Genomic DNA, 21,510 nt, shown 5'->3' on the forward strand with positions numbered 1-21,510 from the left:
TATGAATAACTCTGTGACGAACCCTCTGACCCTTAAGCTTTAGGCAAGACGATCACTACTTCAGCACAGCGCAGGGGTCAGCACACGCGCTCTAAGGCTTTAAAGGGTTTACGGTATCTCCAGATCGGCGTGAACTGTCCCTGCCAGGAGGATGCTGTCATGTCCGCCAAGCAGACTGCCATGGCAAAATGAAGGCAAATCAACCACAAGTCTACAGGGCTCAGCCACCTCAGAACTCGCACCACGGACGCCAGGAGACATGTTACTGTGAAGTAAAATAATCAACAGAGATGCTTCCCACAAAGTCTACAGTGTTTCTCCAAAAATGAAAAGCTAAAGAGAAAAAGTCAGTACCAAATGACCAAAATGTTTTATTGTGACTAATTCTATTCCATGCATGAGCATGACGGTCTCCCTTGTTCATTAGACTTTGGCAATAAAAAAACAAGCAGCCTTGTACAGAACAGTGAAGATGCCGAGAACGAAGGTCGCCAACAGTCTCACTGCAGGATAAATATATAGATTTTAAAATTAAAAGGCCTCTCTCCCTTTGGCCAGATCAATTCTCAGTTCAGATCATTAAATACAGACAAGTTTCAGAATCACTTCTTCACTTCTCCAAGATCTTCGATACTGTCATCATCCACCTATAAAACACAAATTATTAGGTTTTGTGACTGTGGTGTCCAGCAGGAACAATGGAAGCAAGCTGCTATAAACACTTAATTCCACAGGCGCGCATGTCCCACACACTCACCTCCGGCCACTTTTCCTGAATGACGTCAATGATGTCATCTGTGAAGTCTCCCTGAATGATGATCTCGTCCTCCCCTGTTACTGAGGCACCACAGGAGAATTTCTGCGCAAAAAATCTTTGTGCTTCCTTAAGGTCAATTTCTGTGTGTTTTTTTTTTTTTTTAAAAGAAAGAGCAAGACTATAATTGGAATTATGCAAAGATATTGCGTCCTTCTGAAATTAAATCAGTATTTTAAATTCATAACAGATGGTGTTAATGGGTTTTACATGCCTTCCAGAATAGTAATTACAAATTCCAGAAGCAGGTCTTAGCAACTCAAATTAAAATAAAAACTCAGTACATGAAAACAGTATACTGTATACTATTCCTGACTTATAGAGTAAGACCACAATAAACCCAGGAACACACTGATTCCTAGCACTACCTACACACTGCCAAGTAGGAATGAAGTTCTTTGGTCTAAATTCTTTCAAAACAGAAACACAGCAGAGAACTAGACCTTCACACGATGAATGCGGTCCAGGAACTGCTCTTCAGCCTGTGCTGTCACTCTCACCCCCATCTCACTACTCGGTCAAGGCCTCCAGGCGCTGAGGGGCTCAGACGCTGCCTCCAGCTTCCCTCACCTTCTACTGCCAGAGCCACCCTGCAGCCCTCTGCCACCAGGCCCACGGAGGACAGGGACAGCACCGGGAGATGGCACAGGGAACCCCACCAGCCCTCCTCATCCACAAACAAGGTGCCCAAGCAGGAATTCAGAAACGGGAAAGTTATCTGTCCCCCCTACAAAAGATTTTTACATTTCTCCAAAATCTGATTTTGAAACTATCATTAAAATGCAAAATCTCATTTTGTATCTTCTTAGCAAAAAAGACCTGAGATGTGTTCACAATGCCAGAGAGAGAGAGAGAGAAACAACAGTTCACACATTTTAAACATTCTTAAGTCTGAACTCACCAAAAGTTGCAAGACCACATACTCTTGTCACATATTTCTTCTTTGCTCTGGGAATTTTGGCTATTGTAACCTTTTGTGGTACTGTCTTTTTCTTCTGTTTTATTTGACCTCTTCCACCTTTATTTAATAAGAAAGAGTTTAACATTAATCATTTTTTAAAATCATAAATAATATTAAATGTTTAAACTGCTGATTTCTAATTTTCAGAAGGTTCACATTCCTTTTCTCTTATAACAAAAAAAAAAAAAAATTAAATTAAATTAAAAAACCCTCACAAGCATGGAACCCCTGAATGAACTCTGTGGGCCACCCTGCACCCTTGGGCTGAGGACTCCGGAGACCAGGCCCTCCTGGGACCCAGAGTCTAGCAGCAGGAGACAAAAGTTAAACAGTGACGGCAACCTGACACACACCACAGCGGGATCCAACAACACGGCACCGCGCTGACCTGCAGAGTACCAGCTGCCAACTGCTCTGCTTCCAGAGTACAGGAAGTACCCAGGAGGAGACTAGCACTGGAGAAGAAAGGGCACTCCCGAGAACGAGGGGGACAGGGACAAGGCACTGCTTTCAGAGACCACAGCGGAGTGAAGGATGCTGACGGCACGGAGCAGATCCCGACGCCAGGCATTCGGGGACTGGTACATCAGGTTCTGGCACTGGACTTCCTATTGCGGAAGAGAAGGCCTGAAAGACCGTGCAGGAACGAAATAACCAGCTCTAGGCTTCATCAAGGTCACCACAGCGTGCAGGATCTGTGAACACAAGGCCTGACCAGAAAGGCCCACGAGAAGGCTCCTGCACCCATCAAAATCTATACCAAAGCAATGGCTACGTAAGCGTCACCAGGCACAAGACAAAGGGAGGAATGAGGCCAGGTAAGTGAGAGGAGAATGGACTAAAGGGGGAAAGAGAGGGAACCGAAGATGGTGCTCAGGCTGCAGCCCAGCGACCAGGTAAGTCACGGGGTCACTACAGAAACACGGGACTGAAGAAGCTGAGTGGGGCCTGCAAGCTTCGGTCTGCATGTGCTACGCTGGCGCTGTCTGGGGGCCACACACTTGCAGAGCAGACAGCAGGTCCAGAGTGCAGCTGTGAGCATCTGCAGGTACATCAGGGACGAGACAATCACCCAGAACACGCAGAGCGAGAATGCAGGGGGCCTGTGACAGAATCCTGGGGAGCGGTGCTGGCAGAGGAGGGGAGCCGTGACGCAGGAGCCCAGGGAGCACCGCACCTCGACAGGCGCAGAGCGCACCAGGGCTCCTCTCCCCCAGCGACCGCGGGGCCCCCGGGACCCACCCGGACAGCCTGGGGTGGGGCAGCCGAGGAGCGAGCAGCAAGGGTGACCGCGAGTCCAGGCGTCGAGAGGTCCCGCTAGGGAAGGAGAGCAAGCTTAAGGTAGAAGGGGCTTTGGGTCAGATTCGTCTTTGTTTCTTTCTTTTTTAAATTTTTTTTTTTTTTAAATTTTTTGACAGGCAGAGTGGACAGTGAGAGAGAGAGACAGAGAGAAAGGTCTTCCTTTTGCCGTTGGTTCACCCTCCAATGGCCGCCGCGGCCGGCGCACCGCGCTGATCCAAAGGCAGGAGCCAGGAGCCAGGTGCTTCTCCTGGTCTCCCATGGGGTGCAGGGCCCAAGCACTTGGGCCATCCTCCACTGCACTCCCGGGCCACAGCAGAGAGCTGGCCTGGAAGAGGGGCAACCGGGACAGAATCCGGTGCCCTGACCTGGACTAGAACCCGGGGTGCCTGCGCCGCAAGGTGGAGGATTAGCCTAGTGAGCCGCAGCGCCGGCCTCATCTTTATTTCTTTAAAGATGCCTGAAATCTTTCTTTAAAGATGTCCTCAAAATATCGGCAAGCTAATCTGAGTCACAGGGGAAATAATCAATGAGGAAAAAGGCAGGGCCGGGATCCAGGGCCGAGGAATTAGCTGGAGGAGGAGGAGAGACAAGTGCACAGAGCAGCTTTAAAACGAAGTGTCCAACTGAGCACCAGCAGGAGCGGAAAAACTGACAGGAATGTCCTCACCCCACTTAGTACAACACGCTGACAGGAACGTCCTCACCCCACTTAGTACAACACGCTGACAGGAACGTCCTCACTCCATTAGTACAACACGCTGACAGGAACGTCCTCACCCCACTTAGTACAACACGCTGACAGGAACGTCCTCACCCCACTTACATACAACACGCTGACAGGAACGTCCTCACCCCACTTACATACAACACGCTGACAGGAACGTCCTCACCCCACTTAGTACAACACGCTGACAGGAACGTCCTCACCCCACTTAGTACAACACGCTGACAGGAACGTCCTCACCCCACTTAGTACAACACGCTGACAGGAACGTCCTCACCCCACTTAGTACAACACGCTGACAGGAACGTCCTCACTCCACTTACCTACAACACGCTGACAGGAACGTCCTCACCCCACTTAGTACAACACGCTGACAAGAACATCCTCACCCCACTTAGTACAACACACTGACAGGAACGTCCTCACCCCACTTAGTACAACACGCTGACAGGAATGTCCTCACTCCACTTACCTACAACACGCTGACAGGAACGTCCTCACCCCACTTAGTACAACACACTGACAGGAACGTCCTCACTCCACTTAGTACAACACGCTGACAGGAATGTCCTCACCCCACTTAGTACAACACGCTGACAGGAATGTCCTCACCCCACTTAGTACAACACGCTGACAGGAATGTCCTCACCCCACTTAGTACAACACGCTGACAGGAATGTCCTCACTCCACTTAGTACAACACACTGACAGGAACGTCCTCACTCCACTTAGTACAACACGCTGACAGGAACGTCCTCACCCCACTTAGTACAACACGCTGACAGGAACGTCCTCACTCCACTTACCTACAACACGCTGACAGGAACGTCCTCACCCCACTTAGTACAACACACTGACAGGAACGTCCTCACCCCACTTAGTACAACACGCTGACAGGAATGTCCTCACTCCACTTACCTACAACACGCTGACAGGAACGTCCTCACCCCACTTACATACAACACGCTGACAGGAACGTCCTCACTCCACTTAGTACAACACGCTGACAGGAACGTCCTCACCCCACTTACATACAACACGCAGGCATTTTAGCAAGCTGCTTGCTTTTACATACATCCAGGGCAAACAAGCATGTTTTCTTACATACAATGTGCTCATAAAGCCCAAGTCATACTACATCCAGTTACGATCCTGAGAAGTGATTTTCACCCTCTGAATGATACACACGGAACTAAGGAACAGGCAGCTGTCACTCACTCTGGGAGCCCTTTTAATGACTGCTACCTCCCACCAGAGGGAAGGTGTACAAACAGAACGTGGATTCAGGGTTTACCTCTCTTTTGTTTTTTCTTCTCCTCTTCTTCCCCTGCTGTTCCTTGACCCTCAGTGATTCCTGCCTCTTGTTTGGGTGAATTTTCTAGAAAAACGAAATTAAAAAAATGAAAATGAAATTTAAAAGCATCAACATCATTTCACACTTACATTAAAGAAAGCACGATTTCACGTACAACAAGGCATTGTAACCACCAAGTGAGCCTGGAGACTGCACAGCAGATGATCATTTTTGTCAGATCCCTACTCAAACCTCATTCTGAAGTCACCGTAAGTAACGAAAAGAGAGAAAACAATGTCTCTGATATGGGAGGATCAGTGTTTTTTTTTTTTTTTAAACCAAATGAGAGGCACATACAACACTAATACTAAACTTTTTTCTTAACCTTTGCTTTTCTGAATTCCATCTAGAGGACAAAGCTGTGTTTTGTTTGTTTTAATGTGTTTTTATTTTGAAAAAGAGACAGATCTTCCATCCTCTGGTTCACTTCCAAATGCCTGCCATAGTCACAACTGGGCCAGGCCAAAGCCAGGAGCTCCATCCAGGTCCCCACATGGGTCGCAGGGACCCAAATGCCTGAGCCATCCCACCTGCTGCCTCCCAGGGTGTACATCAGCAGAAAGCTGGGTCAGAGGCGGAGGCCTGAGCTGGGCCCAGGCGTTCCAGCATAGACGGGGTTAACCTGCTGTACCGCAACGCCCACCCTCACCATGTGAAACTTGAACCAGTGCCCACGTGGGATGCCAGCATCACAGGCAGCGGCTTCACTGCTGTGCCACAGAACCGGCTCCCCTCAGTCCATTCTCAGCACAGCAAAGTGACGCTGTTGGAACACGAGCCAGAAGTCATCTTTCTCTGCTCAAATCCCTCTAGTAGAGCCTCAGCTCACTCAAAGTCAAAGTTAAGACTTGATCTACAAGGTCCTCCTCACAAGATGTGGTCCTTGGGGCCTACTCTGTGGTACAGCAGGTGTAGCCATCACTTGAGACCAGCACCCCGTATGAGAGCGCCAGTTTGAGTTCTGGCTCTCCGCTTCCAATCCAGCTCCCTACTCATGTGCCTGGGAAGGCAGCAGAGGATGATCCAAGCATGCAAGCCCAGTATGGAATTCCTGGGCTTCAGGCTTTGGGATGGCCCAGCCCTGGTCATTTGGGAAGTGAACCAGAGGGTAGAAGATCTATTTCTCTGCCTTGAAAAAAATAAATTTTTTTTTTTAAATTTATTTGACAGGCAGAGTTACAGACAGTGAGAGAGAGAGAGAGAGACAGAAAGCTCTTCCTTCCACTGGTTCATTCCTCAAATGGCCACAACGGCCAGAGCTATGCCAATCCAAAGCAGGGGCCCAAACACCCGGGCAATCCTCATTGCTTTCCCAGGCCACAGCAGAGAGCTGGACTGGAAGAAGAGCAACCAGGACTAGAACTGGCACCCATATGGGATGCCGGCACAATAGGCGGAGGATTAACCTAGTGCGCCACGGTGTCGGCCCCCAAAAAGAAAATTTTTTTCGGTCCTCCACTGCCTGATTCCATATCCAACTCTCCTGCTTTGATTAGCTCCAGACACAGAGGTGTCTTTGCTGCTTCCTGATCGCACCAGAGTGAGTCTGCCTCAAGGCCTTTACACTGTCTGTGTTTGCTGCCTAGAATGCTGACGTTTCAAATTCCCTCCCAATAAATCTTCTCTTTGTTCCTGTCAGCACTCCCTACACACTGCTGTGCTCACCTGTGGCCTCCTCTAGGAAGCACCTCCCCTGAGAGCAGGAGGGGCTCTGACTGCTTTATCCTCAGAACCAGAGTGTGTGGTGCGCAGTGTGCGCACAGAGAGGCGGGACACACACGTGTCCCTGAGCCATTCACTTCACATAGAAAGCTGAGTCTTAGCCCCATCTGGTCTGGGAGAACTTGCAGTTTTATAATTACTGCCATTCTCTAACACCCTACCCAAGGAGGACTTTCAAATCTGTGAATCATGCCATCCACACATCTGCTTCCGGTACACAAGTTCCAGGAGAAAGAAAATGTCCATACCTACGGTAAGTTTTGCAAATTCATTTGGAAAATTCTTCTCTAACCACTGTCTGCATTTAGCAACATCCGGCATATATTCACAGTACTGGGAGGGACAAAGAACAAAGTCAGTCACAACAGAGCATTTGCAACCAACATATTTAATTAAAAATCATTTTTTATACTTGCTATATAAAGAACGATAAAACCAACCACAGCCACCTGCCTCCTTACGTACAGGCAGTCTGTACCCAACCAGGAAACCCCCAAGGTAAGTACAAGGTAGAAAGGGTTAGGCACCTCTTCCCTGCGCAACTGGCTTCTCCATCAGACACAAGAAAACGAGGAAAAATTAAAAACAGAACATCTCGTTCTCGCTTTAGGTACGTAAGACTGACTTCCCAAGTCTTACACGTAATTTATACTGCTATTTCTTTCCTCTACCTGGACATCTGAATTCTGGCTTTAAGGTCACTCTTGTCTTCTTAGCTGACTATTCACAAGTTTCATACAAAAATCCAAAATGTGCAGCCAAATGAAAAAGATGTTCATGTGTAACTCAAAGTCCAAAGGAATGAAAAAAAAAATTTTTTTTTTTGGACAGGCAGAGTGGACAGTGAGAGAGACAGAGAGAAAGGTCTTCCTTTGCCGTTGGTTCACCCTCCAATGGCCGCCGCGGCCGGCGCACTGTGGCTGGCACACCGCGCTGATCCGATGGCAGGAGCCAGGTACTTCTCCTGGTCTCCCATGGGGTGCAGGGCCCAAGCACCTGGGCCATCTTCCACTGCACTCCCTGGCTACAGCAGAGAGCTGGCCTGGAAGAGGGGCAACCGGGACAGACTCCGGCGCCCCGACCGGGACTAGAACCCAGTGTGCCAGTGCCGCAAAGCGGAGGATTAGCCTAGTGAGCCGCGGCGCTGGCCAAAGGAATGAAATTTTAAGACCAGAAAAATATTCTAAAATTATAGAAAGTTGAAACTTTAAATCTAATAATAGAAAATGCTTCATAAGCTCTTAACCTAGCTTTTTTTTAATTTTTTTTTTTTTTTATTTTTTTGACAGGCAGAGTGGACAGTGAGAGAGAGACAGAGAGAAAGGTCTTCCTTTGCCGTTGGTTCACCCCCCAATGGCCGCTGCGGCCGGCGCACCGCGGCCGGCGTACCGCGCCGATCCGATGGCAGGAGCCAGGAGCCAGGTGCTTTTCCTGGTCTCCCATGGGGTGCAGGGCCCAAGCACCTGGGCCATCCTCCACTGCACTCCCTGGCCACAGCAGACGGCTGGCCTGGAAGAGGGGCAACCGGGACAGAATCCGGCGCCCCGACCGGGACTAGAACCCGGTGTGCCGGCGCCGCTAGGTGGAGGATTAGCCTAGTGAGCCGCGGCGCCGGCCTTAACCTAGCTTTAAAATCAACGGTGACTTCAAATGCATAGGTTAAAAAACGAGAACAAAATCACTTACCTCTGTTGGTAATGAACACACTGGGGAGGAGAGAAGAAGATGGAAACGTCAGACACACCAACGGGCTCGCCGTTCCTTTTCTATTTAACAAACACTTCATTGCTCATTTTTCTGGTCATTTTTCTGTACCACTATGCAAATGCTGCTCTTCAAGGTTTGAGGTAAGAGGTACATGGTTGCTTGAGATGACACCATCTTGATTTCTTCTTTGTCTTTGGCAGTTGATGGAACATCAAACTATACTATCGTACACCTACCATGGCCACACCATAACTCTTTCAGCAGGTCTGAAACTAAGCTAACATGGAAACAATTCTTCACACAACAAGGTCCAGTGGAGCCAGTTATCTCTCTCTATTCCTTTCCTGACACAGCCACCGCTTTCCATTTGGAGACATTCACAGACGTCAGCACACTGCCATCTCTCTGTGCACACTCACAGACGTCAGCACACTGCCATCTCTCTGCGCACACTCAGACGTCAGCAGCACACTGCCGCCATCTCTCTGCGCACACTCACAGACGTCAGCACACTCCATCTCTCTGCGCACACTCAGACGTCAGCAGCACACTGCCGCCATCTCTCTGCGCACACTCACAGACGTCAGCACACTCCATCTCTCTGCGCACTCACAGACGCCAGCACACTGCCATCTCTCTGCGCACACTCACTGACGCCAGCACACTGCCATCTCTCTGTGCACACTCACTGACGCCAGCACACTCCATCTCTCTGCGCACACTCACAGACGTCAGCACACTGCCATCTCTCTGTGCACACTCACTGACACCAGCACACTGACACCTCTCTGCGCACACTCACAGACGTCAGCGGCACACTGCCTCCATCTCTCTGTGCACACTCACAGACGTCAGCACACTGCCATCTCTCTGCGCACACTCACTGACACCAGCACACTGACACCTCTCTGTGCACACTCACAGACGTCAGCGGCACACTGCCTCCATCTCTCTGTGCACACTCACAGACGTCAGCACACTGCCATCTCTCTGCGCACACTCACTGACGCCAGCACACTCCATCTCTCTGCGCACACTCACAGACGTCACCACACTCCATCTCTCTGCGCACACTCACAGACGTCAGCACACTCCATCTCTCTGCGCACACTCACAGACGTCAGCACACTGCCATCTCTCTGCGCACACTCACAGACGTCAGCACACTGCCATCTCTCTGCGCACACTCACAGACGTCAGCACACTGCCATCTCTCTGCGCACACTCACAGACGTCAGCGGCACACTGCCTCCATCTCTCTGTGCACACTCACAGACGTCAGCACACTGCCATCTCTCTGCGCACACTCACAGACGTCAGCACACTGCCATCTCTCTGCGCACACTCACAGACGTCAGCGGCACACTGCCTCCATCTCTCTGTGCACACTCACAGACAGCAGCACACTGCCATCTCTCTGCGCACACTCACTGACGCCAGCACACTGCCGCCATCTCTTTGCGCACACTCACAGACAGCAGCACACTGCCATCTCTCTGCGCACACTCACAGACGTCAGCACACTGCCATCTCTCTGCGCACACTTACAGACGTCAGCACACTGCCATCTCTGCGCACACTCACTGACGCCAGCACACTCCATCTCTCTGCGCACACTTACAGACGTCAGCACACTGCCATCTCTGCACACACTCACTGACGCCAGCACACTGCCATCATCTCTCTGGAGCACACTTTCCCTTTCCTCCTCTTTCATGTGAGCAAGACCTCGCTGCAAAGCTGGCAGGGACTTTGGTTCAATTCTGTCACTGCAGGGCCTGCATCAGCTATGGACTGCAGGAACTCAGGTAGCTTCCCCACCTACTTATAATCCCACTACTGGGCTGACTGCTTATTTTGTTTTGTTTCTTTATTATTTATTTGAAAGCCAGAGTCACAGAGAGAGAGGGAGAGACAGAGAGAGAGCGTCCATCTGCTGGTTCACTCCCCAGATGGTCATATCAGCCAGTGCTGGGCCAGCCAGGAGCCAGGAGTTTCCGCTGGGTCTTAGCAGCGGCCCAAGCGCTTGGGTCATCCTCTGCTGCTTTTCCCAGGCCATTAGCAGGGAAGCAGCCAGGACCCGAACCAGCACCCATAGGGGATGCAGCATCACAAGCAGTAGCTTTACCCTCTATGCCACAACACTGGCCCCACCTGTTTTCATTTGTTACAGCTAATAATGAGTAGTTCACTTTGCACAATAGCTTAAGATCTCTTTCTTTTAGATTGTTTATTTGAAAAGCAAAGTGACAGAGACAAAAAAATGAGAGATCCTGCATCTGCTGGTCCACCCCCCAAAATGGCCGCCAGGCTGAAGACAAGAGGCAGAAGCTCTATGCAGGTCTCCCACAAGGGGCAGGGGCCCAAGCACTTGGGCCATCCTTCACTGCCTAAAGCTAGATCAACGGCAGAGCAGCCAGGCCTCAACCTGGCACTTCTGGGATGCCAGTGTCACAGTGTTTAACTCACTGTACCAGAACGCCAGTCCCCATCTTGAGACTTCTGAGGGAGAGGGGGTGTGACACCATCATCACCAACAGCAATTACCACAGATTGTGCATTTATTATCAGGTACTCTGATAGCCCCTTGTCTCAACTGTCAAACAGTTTTTCCTTCTTCACACTATTTGTTGAACTCTTTACTTGACATAGTTAATCATATATGTATACAGACAACTGAAGTTGATCTCAGTAGAAAATAAGAGTAGAAATGAGAGAGGGAGGAGAAGTTGTGACTGTAAAGCTGTGCAGTTCTGCATACTTTCCTACAGACTTACTTCTAAGGGTACAGTTTAAAAACTTGCCATGGGACCCCAAATCCAAAATGCCATCTAAGAGTTAAAGTGATCATATGGATAGGATTAAGTGTTAAAGGGATCATATAAATAAGATCAAGTGTCCGGCAATAATAGATAGAATTAAAAAGAAGAGAATGTTCCAGCATGGGAAGCAGTCCACACAGCAGACTCATAGAATGACAATCACTTTAAATAGCACTCTGACCTCAGAATCAGCCCTTAAGGCATTCTGGTCTGGCTGAAAAGCCCATGACAGCACCTCAGGCATGGAAAGCCAAGAAAGAATGGCAAGAAATGACCTACATGAAGGATCTCTGTGAGTGAGACTCCAGTGGAAAGAGGTGGCCATCAAAGATGTATTTTTCTCTAAAGGGAGGAGAGAACTTCCATTTTGCTTATGGCCTTGTCTAAATACTAATGGAGATTATGCATTCAAGAGGTTTCCAGAGCTCATGTCAAAAGCCTCAGGTGATCACTGATGTCATATGTAAGAGTGTTAATTGTTAAATTAAAAAGAGGAGTCACTGTGCACTTACTTCCCATGCAGGACCTCTGTCCTCAATGAGTTGTATTATGAGCATTAACCGTAAAACTACTTCTCAGTTTGTGTGTGTGTGTGTGTGTGTGTATACGCATGTGCACACAAATCGCTGAAATCATTACTTTAAGTATAGAGATGGTCTTCTGTGTATAAAGTTAGCTGAAAATGAATTTTTTTTTTTTTGGACAGGCAGAGTGGACAGTGAGAGAGAGAGAGAGAGAGAGAAAGGTCTTCCTTTTCCGTTGGTTCACCCCCCAATGGCCACTGCGGCTGGCGCACCGCACTGATCCAAAGCCAGGAGCCAGGTGCTTCTCCTGGTCTCCCATGCAGGTGCAGGGCCCAAGCACTTGGGCCATCGTCCACTGCACTCCCGGGCCATAGCAGAGAGCTGGACTGAAAAGGAGCAACCGGTACAGAATCCGGCGCCCCAACCGGGACTAGAACCCGGGGTGCCGGCACCACAGGCAGATGATTAGCCTATTGAGCCCCAGCGCCAGCCTGAAAATAAATCTTAATGGAGAATGGGACCGAGAATGGGAGAGGGAGGAGGATGAGGGGTGCGAGGGTGGGTACAGTGGGAAGAATCACTATATTCCTAAAGTTGTACTTATGAAATCTGTATTTCTTAAATAAACGGTTTCTTTGGGGAAAAACAAAAACAAAAAAAAAAAACCTCAATTTCTTCCATTGACAGCTTACTATTTGCAAAGGAGAAACTACCTTTTCTTTCTTTTTTTTTTTTTTTTTTTTTTTTGACAGGCAGAGTTAGACAGTGAGAGAGAGAGAGAGAGAGAGAAAGGTTTCCCTTTTTCCATTGGTTCACCCCCCAAGTGGCCACTATGGCCGGTGCGTTATGGCTGGTGCACTGCGCCAATCCGAAGCCAGGAGCCAGGTGTTTCCTCCTGATCTCCCATGCAGGTGCAGCGCCCAAGCACTTGGACCATCCTCCACTGCCCTCCCAGGCCACAGCAGAGAGCTGGACTGGAAGAGGAGCAACCAGGTCAGAATCCGGCGCCCCAACCGGGACTAGAACCCGGGGTGTCAGTGCCGCAGGCAGAGGATTAGCCAAGTGAGCAATGGCGCCGGCCCAGGCATAGATTCTTAGACACTCCAGGAACTTTTCAGTAATGCTCCACTGGCTACCACGCACGGAGTCTTGAGTCCCTTCCAGATTAGAGCCACGGATCTACTCAATCTGGAGACATCCTCTTCTCACAGCTGTCCCCAGCACTCCTTAGCACTGGCCTAAACGTGTTCTTGCACTCCTCCTTCTGAGAATGTCAGAGAAACCAGCTCACCCTACATGCTGTCATCATCCACCTAGCCTGCAGGAAGACTCACCCTCTGTCACACAAAACAGAAGCTCTACCCTTCCTTCTCCATCCCTGATAATGGATCCATTTTCTAATTCCCTCTCCCATCCTCAGCCTCATTTTCTCCACCCAAGTGTCTCCCTGGAGCACTGCCAAAATTTCTACACAGGTCTCCCGCCAAACACACTGCTCATACGATGAACTTTCCAAAATGCAAATCTGACTGCCGACCTGCATATTAGAAGCCTGCAGGCTCTTAGGGTGACTAAAGACCAAAATAAGTCAACATGGCCTACAGAAGTCTGCTGGCCTCGGCAAAACTGCAGTGCCAGTGTGTGGTGCAGCAGGTAACGCTGCCACCTGTGATGCCAGCATTCCATGCGGGCACTGATCGAGTGCTGGCTGCTCGACTTCCAAGTCAGCTCTCTGATGATGGCCTGGGAAAAACAGCGGAAGACGGACCGACTGCTTGGGCCCCTGCTGCCCACCTGGGACCTGGAAGCTCTTGGATCCTGGCTTCAGTCTGCCAATGCTGGCCACTGTGGCCATCTGGGGAGTGAACCAGTAGATGGAAGCTCGCTCTCTCTTTTTTTTTTTTTTTTTTTTTTTTTTGACAGGCAGAGTGGACAGTGAGAGAGAGAGACAGAGAGAAAGGTCTTCCTTTGCCGTTGGTTCACCCTCCAATGGCTGCCACGGCCGGTGTGCTGTGGCCGGTGCACCGCGCTGATCCGATGGCAGGAGCCAGCTGCTTATCCTGGTCTCCCATGGGGTGCAGGGCCCAAGCACTTGGACCATCCTCCACTGCCCTCCCAGGCCACAGCAGAGAGCTGGACTGGAAGAGGAGCAACCAGGTCAGAATCCAGCGCCCCGACCGGGACTAGAACCCGGTGTGCCAGCGCCGCAAGGTGGAGGATTAGCTTAGTGAGCCACAGCACCGGCCTCGCTCTCTCTTTTTTAGAGCTCTCTCACTCTGTCCCTCTCTCAAATCAATCAATCAATCTTTAAAGAAAAAAGGAAAGTCTGCTAGCCTGGCTCCTACAATCTCCATCTTCATTCTACCACTCCTCCTGCTGTCAGCCACTGCCTAGCCAGATTGTCTTCCTTCTGTCTTTCAGCTAAATACACTCCCTGTGGCCACAGGGACCCCGCATGTGTTCCTTCCCACTTCACCTGGCTTAACAACCCATCAGGGGCCAGCACTATGGCACAGTAGGTTAAGCCTTAAGTCAGCATTCATGATGCTGGCATTCCACATCAGCCAGCCAGTTGCAGTCCCAATTACTCCCCTTCCGATCCAATTCTCTGCCTGGGAAATGCACTGGGAAAGCAGCAGAAGACTTGGGAAAGCAGCACATGATGGCCCAAGTACCTGCCACGTGAAAGACCTGGATGGAATTCTGGGCTCCTGGCTTCAGCCTGGTCCAGTCCCAGTCATTTAGGGAAGGAAGCAGCAGATCAAAGATCTCTGTCTCTCCTTTTCTGTCACTGTGCCTTTCAAAAAAAAGTAAAATACACCTTAAAACAAAACAAACAAACAAACAACCTACTCATCCTAGAGATCTGACTTAATCATTACTCGCCCGGATTGGCACCCCTGACTCCCAGGACTAGGGCAAATCCACAACCACACCCTACTGGACCATCACGCCCCTTATCTTCCTGGCACTGATCAGCTGCAATTCCACATTCATCCAGGATCACATAAAGTTCCCTGAAGCTTTGATCCCCCTGTGTGCAGCGTGGTGTGCCTGGCACAGGCAGTACATCAAACCTTCACCAAGTCAATCGCCTGGAATCCCTGTAATGGAATCCAAGCCAGAATGGAATGAGAAGACAGAGAAAACAAGGTCAACCAGCACTCGAAGTGCATTTTGGGAACAGGGAAGAGGAAATGGGAGACAAGAGACGACACCCAGTCCCTTCAGTGAAATCGCGACTTCAGCTACGACAGGCCCTGTGGGCCCGAGAGCTCGTTCTGGACCTGCCCATCTCAACTCCATCTCCAGTTCACCCTCCACGTGCATTCACGTCCTTTTCACTTGTCCTCAAAAACGTGTCTCACCCTGGTTCCACAGCCCTAGTGTAAGTCGCCTCATAGCCCAGGGGCTCCCACCTGATGTCTGTGCCAGTCTCACCCATTTCAGGAACCTCCTTCCTTCCAAACAGCTGTCGTCCTAAAAGACAGCCAGTCCCATCACTCCCGGACGAACAACTTCCCAAACGTCCTTTCTTGCTCCTACACACAAACTGCTGCCACCTGCGCTCCAGCCACAGCGACTTCCGTCCACGCTGTCCCTCCGAGGGACATCCATGCTTCCAGGCCCCGTGCGGGTTCCTGACACCTCATGCTGTAATGGCTGTTGTCTCAGATTTTAATCCTGGCCCCACCTCTCATATGATTCAGAAACCTATCTTTAATAAAAGCAGAAGAGTATTATATGCTATAAAACTTAAATAACATACAAAAACATAAAATCCACTCAGAAAGTGTCCCTTTTTCCCGTTCTCCCAAGTAGAGCCAGCTGGTTCTGTACCCCACAGTAGTCAGGTCAGCTCGGCAGTACACACGTGGAACACTGCAGCTCACACGCTAGCCTGTCTGACCTCGGGGTGAGGCTGTGACAATCAGGCCTCACACTCCCGTAGAGCGAGCCCGGTGCCTGGCAAAGCGCACATGCTTAGGAGACGTTTTCCGAATGAACCCAAGCTGCTCTCAATGCGACTCAGCCTCTCGCTGGGAGCGGAGCCGGTCTTAATTTGCATCTTTTTTTTTTTAAAGAGGGAAAGGAGAGGAGGAGGTAGAATTGACAAGGAATATGTCATTTTCTCTTCTATTTCTCTCTTTCATCAGTTAGGTTTTCTGTTTGAGGGTTTCCCTCTTCTTGAAGCACTCCAAGAATACTAAATGCTTTCACCAGTTTTCATAAAATGTATTTTTCCCTTCTCCCTAGTCTTCAAATCTAATTCACTGCTTTATCCTGTTTATCCTTCGTCCTGTTTATCCACCAGACTCTCTTTCTCAACCTACGCTTCCTAATTACAGCACTCACTTAAAGCTTCATTAATGTCGCCTGAAGTCTTCCTATGGCCTGGCCAGTAAGCCTGCCTTCCTCAACTTTTCCTCTGCTCCAGGTTCATCCCACCTCACTTCTCTGTTAACACCTCCAATGACTTAGCACCACCAACAAACGAAATCTCGCTAACCTGGTCCCAAACCACACGGCCGTACAGTTCCTGCTCCTCTACTTCAGAATGCCCTCATTGCAACCCAGCTGCACCCACGTTCCTGGTTACTTCGTCTGAGCATGAGTCCTTGTGCCCTTCAATGCCTGCCTGAATGCTACTGCCCTCTGACGCACCTGTGACGCAGTCCCGGACTCCCTACAGCGGGCAGAAACCACTACCTGTCAGTGCTGGCACGGAAGCCAATCACCCAGGCCTGTACTGCCCATCTCCCTGCTGTCAATCTCGCCTGCATCTTTTTTTCTTAAAGACTTACTTTATTTATATGAAAGGCAGAGTTCTGAGGGTGGAGGGAGAGGAATCTTCCATTCATTGGTTTACTCCCCAAATGGCCACAATTACCAGGATTGGGCCAGACCAAAGCCAGGAGCCAGGAGCCTTTCCTGGGTCTCCCACATGGGTGCAGGAGCCCAAGCACTTGGGCCATCTTCCGCTGCCTTCTCAGGCCATTAGCGGGGAACTGGATCAGAAGAGGAGCAGCCAGGACTTGAACCAGCACCCACATGGGGTGCCAGCTTCACAGGTGGCAGCTTTACCTGCTACGCCACAACACCAGCCCCCTACCTGCCTCTTCCCTCCAGCCCTCGCCGGTACCTACCCCGTGTGAGCTGCACTGACAGGAAGCGCAGGACAGTCTCACCGCGCGTATTTGACCACACAACTTAGCCCAGGACCGCCTGCATCAAAGGGACTCAGAAAACCTGACACTGCAAACTGCTGATTCACTGTGGTGTGCATCCCAGTAACAAGGCCATCATGTTTTCTTAGCAAGCTAGTTAACGAAGGCCACCATCTTTAGAAAATGGTAATGTCAGAGGGAAAATAAAAGGCAAATCTAAACCCAGCTCCATTACTGGCTGTTCAAGTAAACCTAACACCAAGTGGAAGCCTGCGTTGTACTGGACGGTGCTCCCTAGACAGACGTGACCCCTCAACCACCTCCACTTCCCAGTCCTCGTGCACTGACACAGGAAGGTCTCACCCTTTACTCACAGCGGCTGTCAAGTGGAAAATGCTGTTTCCTGGGCCGTGCTGTGGTGGTCACCTCTGATGCCGGAGTCCCGCTCCCGGCTTCCAGCTGAGCTGCCTGATGCCCCTGGGAAAGCAGTGGAGCGCAGCCCAGTGCCTCTGTCACTCTCTCCACCACTCTTTCAAGTAAATACAACGAATCTTTAAAGAGAACGTTCTCCCGTAGTAGCCATCATACAGATGCCTAATAGAATCTGTATTCTGGCATCTTGGACCAGTTTTTCCTGCACCCTTAGTTTTACCTCATAATTACTGGGGGGGGGGGGATTACCAGAGGCAGACATTCCCACCAAGCTTCCTAACCTCTCGTCAACTAAGCAACCCCTCCACCCGGCCACAGACTCCACCCAGCTCACCCCACTCCAAGCACACCCAGGGCTCTTTCCGCCCTTCTCTCTCCTTGACTGAGAAACGCTCACGTATTCCCAAACGACCACCTCTACGGCTAAGAACCCAGATACTTACTCCCCGTCTATAACGTGCGTGTATTCTTCCATCTGCAGAGACGCAAATCCACGTAACTGGAAAATGAGCCCACCGTCCATCTCCAAATCCAATCCTCCCAGTGTCCTCACCTGTAGGGGTGATCTCCTGCTTTCAACCCTTCCACTTTACAAATATGGAATCCAGGGGCTGGCGCTGCGGCGTAGCGAGTAAAGCCACCACCTGCAGTGCCAGCATCCAATATGGGCGCCAGTTCGAGACCTGGCTGCTCCTCTTCTGATCCAGCTCTCTGTTATGGCCTGGGAAAGCAGAAGATGGCCCAACTCCTTGGGCCCCTGTGCCTGCGTGGGAGACCCAGAAGCTCCTGGCTCCTGGCTCCGGACGGGCCCAGCTCTGCCCACTGCAGCCATTTGAGGGGTGAACCAGCAGATGGAAGACCTCTCTCTCTGCCTCTCTGCAACTCTTTTCAAATAAATAAACATGCATTTTTCTAAAACATGGACTGAATCTACTGAACCTTTCTCCCTTCTGTCTTTTCTGTGATTAACCCCTTCATTTCCTCTTGCACGGCTCCCACGCTAACCAAAGCACTCACTTACCTCAAACCTACATTTCTGCACTGGCCTTTCAGTTTGTGGGTTCTCCCTCCTCCAAAATGCAATGCACTAGTCTTCCCTCATCATTGGTATTTTCTGCCCAAGGCACTATAATGCACCTCCCAGCTGAGGCAGGCCCCACTGCTCTCCCCATTTCATGGATGAGACTGGCCACCACCAGGCCAGGGTTTAAACTCACATATTCCTCAGTGTCGTCCCACCCTGGTCTGCAGATTAAGTCAAGCTCCACTTCCTTGAAAACGTTCTACTACCTTTTAACAAAGATCCCTCCCTTTCCTGAATCCTCGCTTACACAACTTCAGAAAGTTCACAAAGGGGCTGGCACCGTGGTGCGGCAGGGTGGGCCGCGGCCGGCAACACAGCATCCCATTTCTGAACGCTGGTCTGAGTGCCAGCTGCTTTGCTTCCAGTCCAGGTTTCTACTAAAGCACCTGACAGGCAGCGGTAGGTGTCCCCGGGGGAGTTCCTGGTTCCTGGTTCTGCCTGGCCCAGCCCTGGCTGTTGCAGCCATTTGGGGAATAAACCAACCAATGGACAATCTCCGTCATTCTGCCTTTCAAATCAATCAATCATCTTGAAAACAAAAAGTTCACAAAAGGACAGAATTTAAAAATAAGTTTATTTGGTGCAAAAAAATAGGAACTTTGAGGCTGGCACCGTGTCACAACAGGATAAGCTGCCACCTGTGACAACGGCATTCCACGAGTGACAGTGCAAGTCCTGGCTGCTCAGCTTCCGATCCAGCTCACTGCTATTGTGCCTGGGAAAGCAGTGGAAGATGGCCGAGTGCCCGAGTGTCTGAGCCCTTGCCACCCATGTGGGGGACCTGGACAGAGTTCCAGGCTCCTGGCTTTGGCCTGGACCAGGACCAGCCATTGCAGCCACTTGGGGAGTGAACGAGCATATGTAAGATTTCTCTCTCTCTCCCCCCACCCACACCCCCGTAACTCTGCCTTTCAAATAAATCAATCCTTAAAAAAAAAAAAAAAAAAAAAAAAGAGGAGGGATGGGCATTGTGGCACAGCAGATTGACCACTGCTCTCAACACTGGCAACCCATCTCAGCACGCCCGCTCAAGTCCCGGCTGCTCCACTTCTGGTCCAGCTTCCTGCTAATGTGCCTCAGAAGATAGTGGAAGTTCAAGCACTCGACCCCTGCCACACGAGTGGGAGACCCGGCTGGAGTTCCTGGCTCTGGTGGTCTGGCCTAGACCTGGCATTGTGGACATCTGCAGGGTAACCCAGCAGGGGGACGATCTCTCTGTTGCTCTTCCTTTCGAATAAATAAATCAGCAAATCTAAAACAACGACGACAAAGACGAGGAGGTCCTCGGAGGGAAAACACTGACTCTCAGCCGTGCGTTACCCAGGCCGGGAAGACTTCCCAAGACTGCCCTCACCTCGCACTCCTTAACTGACGACGCACACACCACACCGTGCTAACTCAAAGCTGCCCGTCTCTCCCGATGGGCCGCACGCCTCTCCACCGTCCCTTCCACTGGGGCACTCTCCCCATCTCCTCTTCCACGGAGCCCCGTCAACAGCGAGACGAGAGCCCAAAGTCGGAATGAGGGAATGACCCACGCGTCTGGATCCCCCTGCAGGCCTGGAACCAGACCCAGGTCACACAGGCTGGGAAAATCCGCTAACCCACGCCTCCTCCTCTGCAGGGGTTCACCAAGTAACAGGAAAAGACCACAAGCGGAGGGGGAAGGTGGGCCGCCCACACCCCATCCTGGGGCGCCAGGTTCTAGTCCCGGCGCCTCCACTTCCGATTCAGCTTCTGCTAAGGCCATGGGAGGCGGCGGGTGATGCCTCAAGCTCTTGGGTCCCTGCCGCCCACATGAGAAACCTGGATCTGGGGAGTGAACCAGCGCACGGAAAACCTCTCTCTGCCTTTCAAGTAAGAAGACAATGAAAAAACAAAAATCAGAGAGACGCAGAAAAAGCTCAGTAGGGTCCAATGTTTAACTATTACAATGAGTTTGGAAAAAAAAAAAAATGGCAGAAGCCAGCCCCACACTTGCCTCCACAGTAGAGCACGCGGAGTGGGTAGCCCGCATCTAACTTGGCACTGTTCCGAGGGTCCCCCTTGCAGTCAGCACCGCTGCATTCGGAAACGTCAGAAGCCATTTCACAAACCTGCGGGCGGAGACAGGGACACACCTTCACCTTTCCGCCCAAGACCCCAACGGAGCAGCAGCGCCCACCCCGAGCTCCGTGAGCTGGCAGCGTCGGGCGCCCCGCATCCGCCCGGCCGGCACGCGAGCAAGTGCACAGCAAGGACCGGGGGCCACCGGCCAGAGCCGGCGACGGCGGCCCCGGGAGACGGCGAGGGGCTGGGAGGGGAAGCGGGAAGGCACCCAGAGGCCCCCGGGGGGCCCCGAACGCAGGGCGGGGGGCGGCCAACGGCCGGGGAGGGGCGCGGAGGCGAGGGCATGGCAGGGGGCGGGGTGGCCCGAGCCCGAGGATGAGGGGAGAGCACGGCGGCCGCACTAGGGGCACGAGGGCGACGAGGGCCGCCCGGTCCGGGGCGACGGGGCGACTCCGGGGTCGGCAGAGGGGCCCCGAGGGCGGGGGTGCGGGAGACGCCCCCGGCCCGGCCCGGCCCCCAGCCTCCGGGCAGCGCCTCGGCTCCGCCCACGCTCTCTACGAGCTCCTGGGACGCCGGGGAGGCGCGAGGGGTCGTTACCCGGGCGGTCGCACAGGCCCCGCCGCCTCCGCTCCCGCCGCTACCGCCAGCTGAAGCGACACATGCAACTCCTCTTCCCCGGCCAGGGCCGCCCGAGAGCCCGTGGGCCAGGCGCGTCCCGCGAGACAACCAGCTTTTACCGCGAGACTCGGGCCGCCGCTGGGCGGATGTCGCGAGAAGCCTGGAGGAGGGGGCGGGGCGAAGGCAGAGAGCATGCGCCTTCCACCTCTGGGGGCGGGGCCGAGCAGCC

At 51.5% G+C, this 21,510-nt stretch overlaps 1 protein-coding gene across 2 annotated transcripts; it reads right to left on the reverse strand.

Moving 5' to 3' along the window:
- Positions 1-347: 347 nt before the first annotated feature.
- On the reverse strand, positions 348-21,410 carry DENR (density regulated re-initiation and release factor). 2 transcript variants are annotated; one of them, XM_002722728.5, is made up of 8 exons: positions 21,261-21,289; positions 20,596-20,710; positions 8,564-8,583; positions 7,126-7,210; positions 5,096-5,179; positions 1,716-1,832; positions 758-897; positions 348-647 (listed from the first exon to the last, which is right to left on the reverse strand). In XM_002722728.5, exons 2-8 carry the CDS (start codon positions 20,699-20,701, stop codon positions 603-605), a joined length of 597 nt encoding a protein of 198 aa, XP_002722774.1. In that variant the 5' UTR covers positions 20,702-20,710; positions 21,261-21,289; the 3' UTR covers positions 348-602. The 2 variants fall into 2 exon arrangements, with proteins under 2 accessions (XP_002722774.1, XP_069922222.1); XM_070066121.1 differs by lacking the exon at positions 8,564-8,583 and having other exon boundaries at positions 21,261-21,410.
- Positions 21,411-21,510: the final 100 nt, after the last annotated feature.

Source organism: Oryctolagus cuniculus, chromosome 21 (assembly GCF_964237555.1).
Source record: "Oryctolagus cuniculus chromosome 21, mOryCun1.1, whole genome shotgun sequence".
Taxonomy (NCBI): Eukaryota; Metazoa; Chordata; class Mammalia; order Lagomorpha; family Leporidae; genus Oryctolagus; species Oryctolagus cuniculus.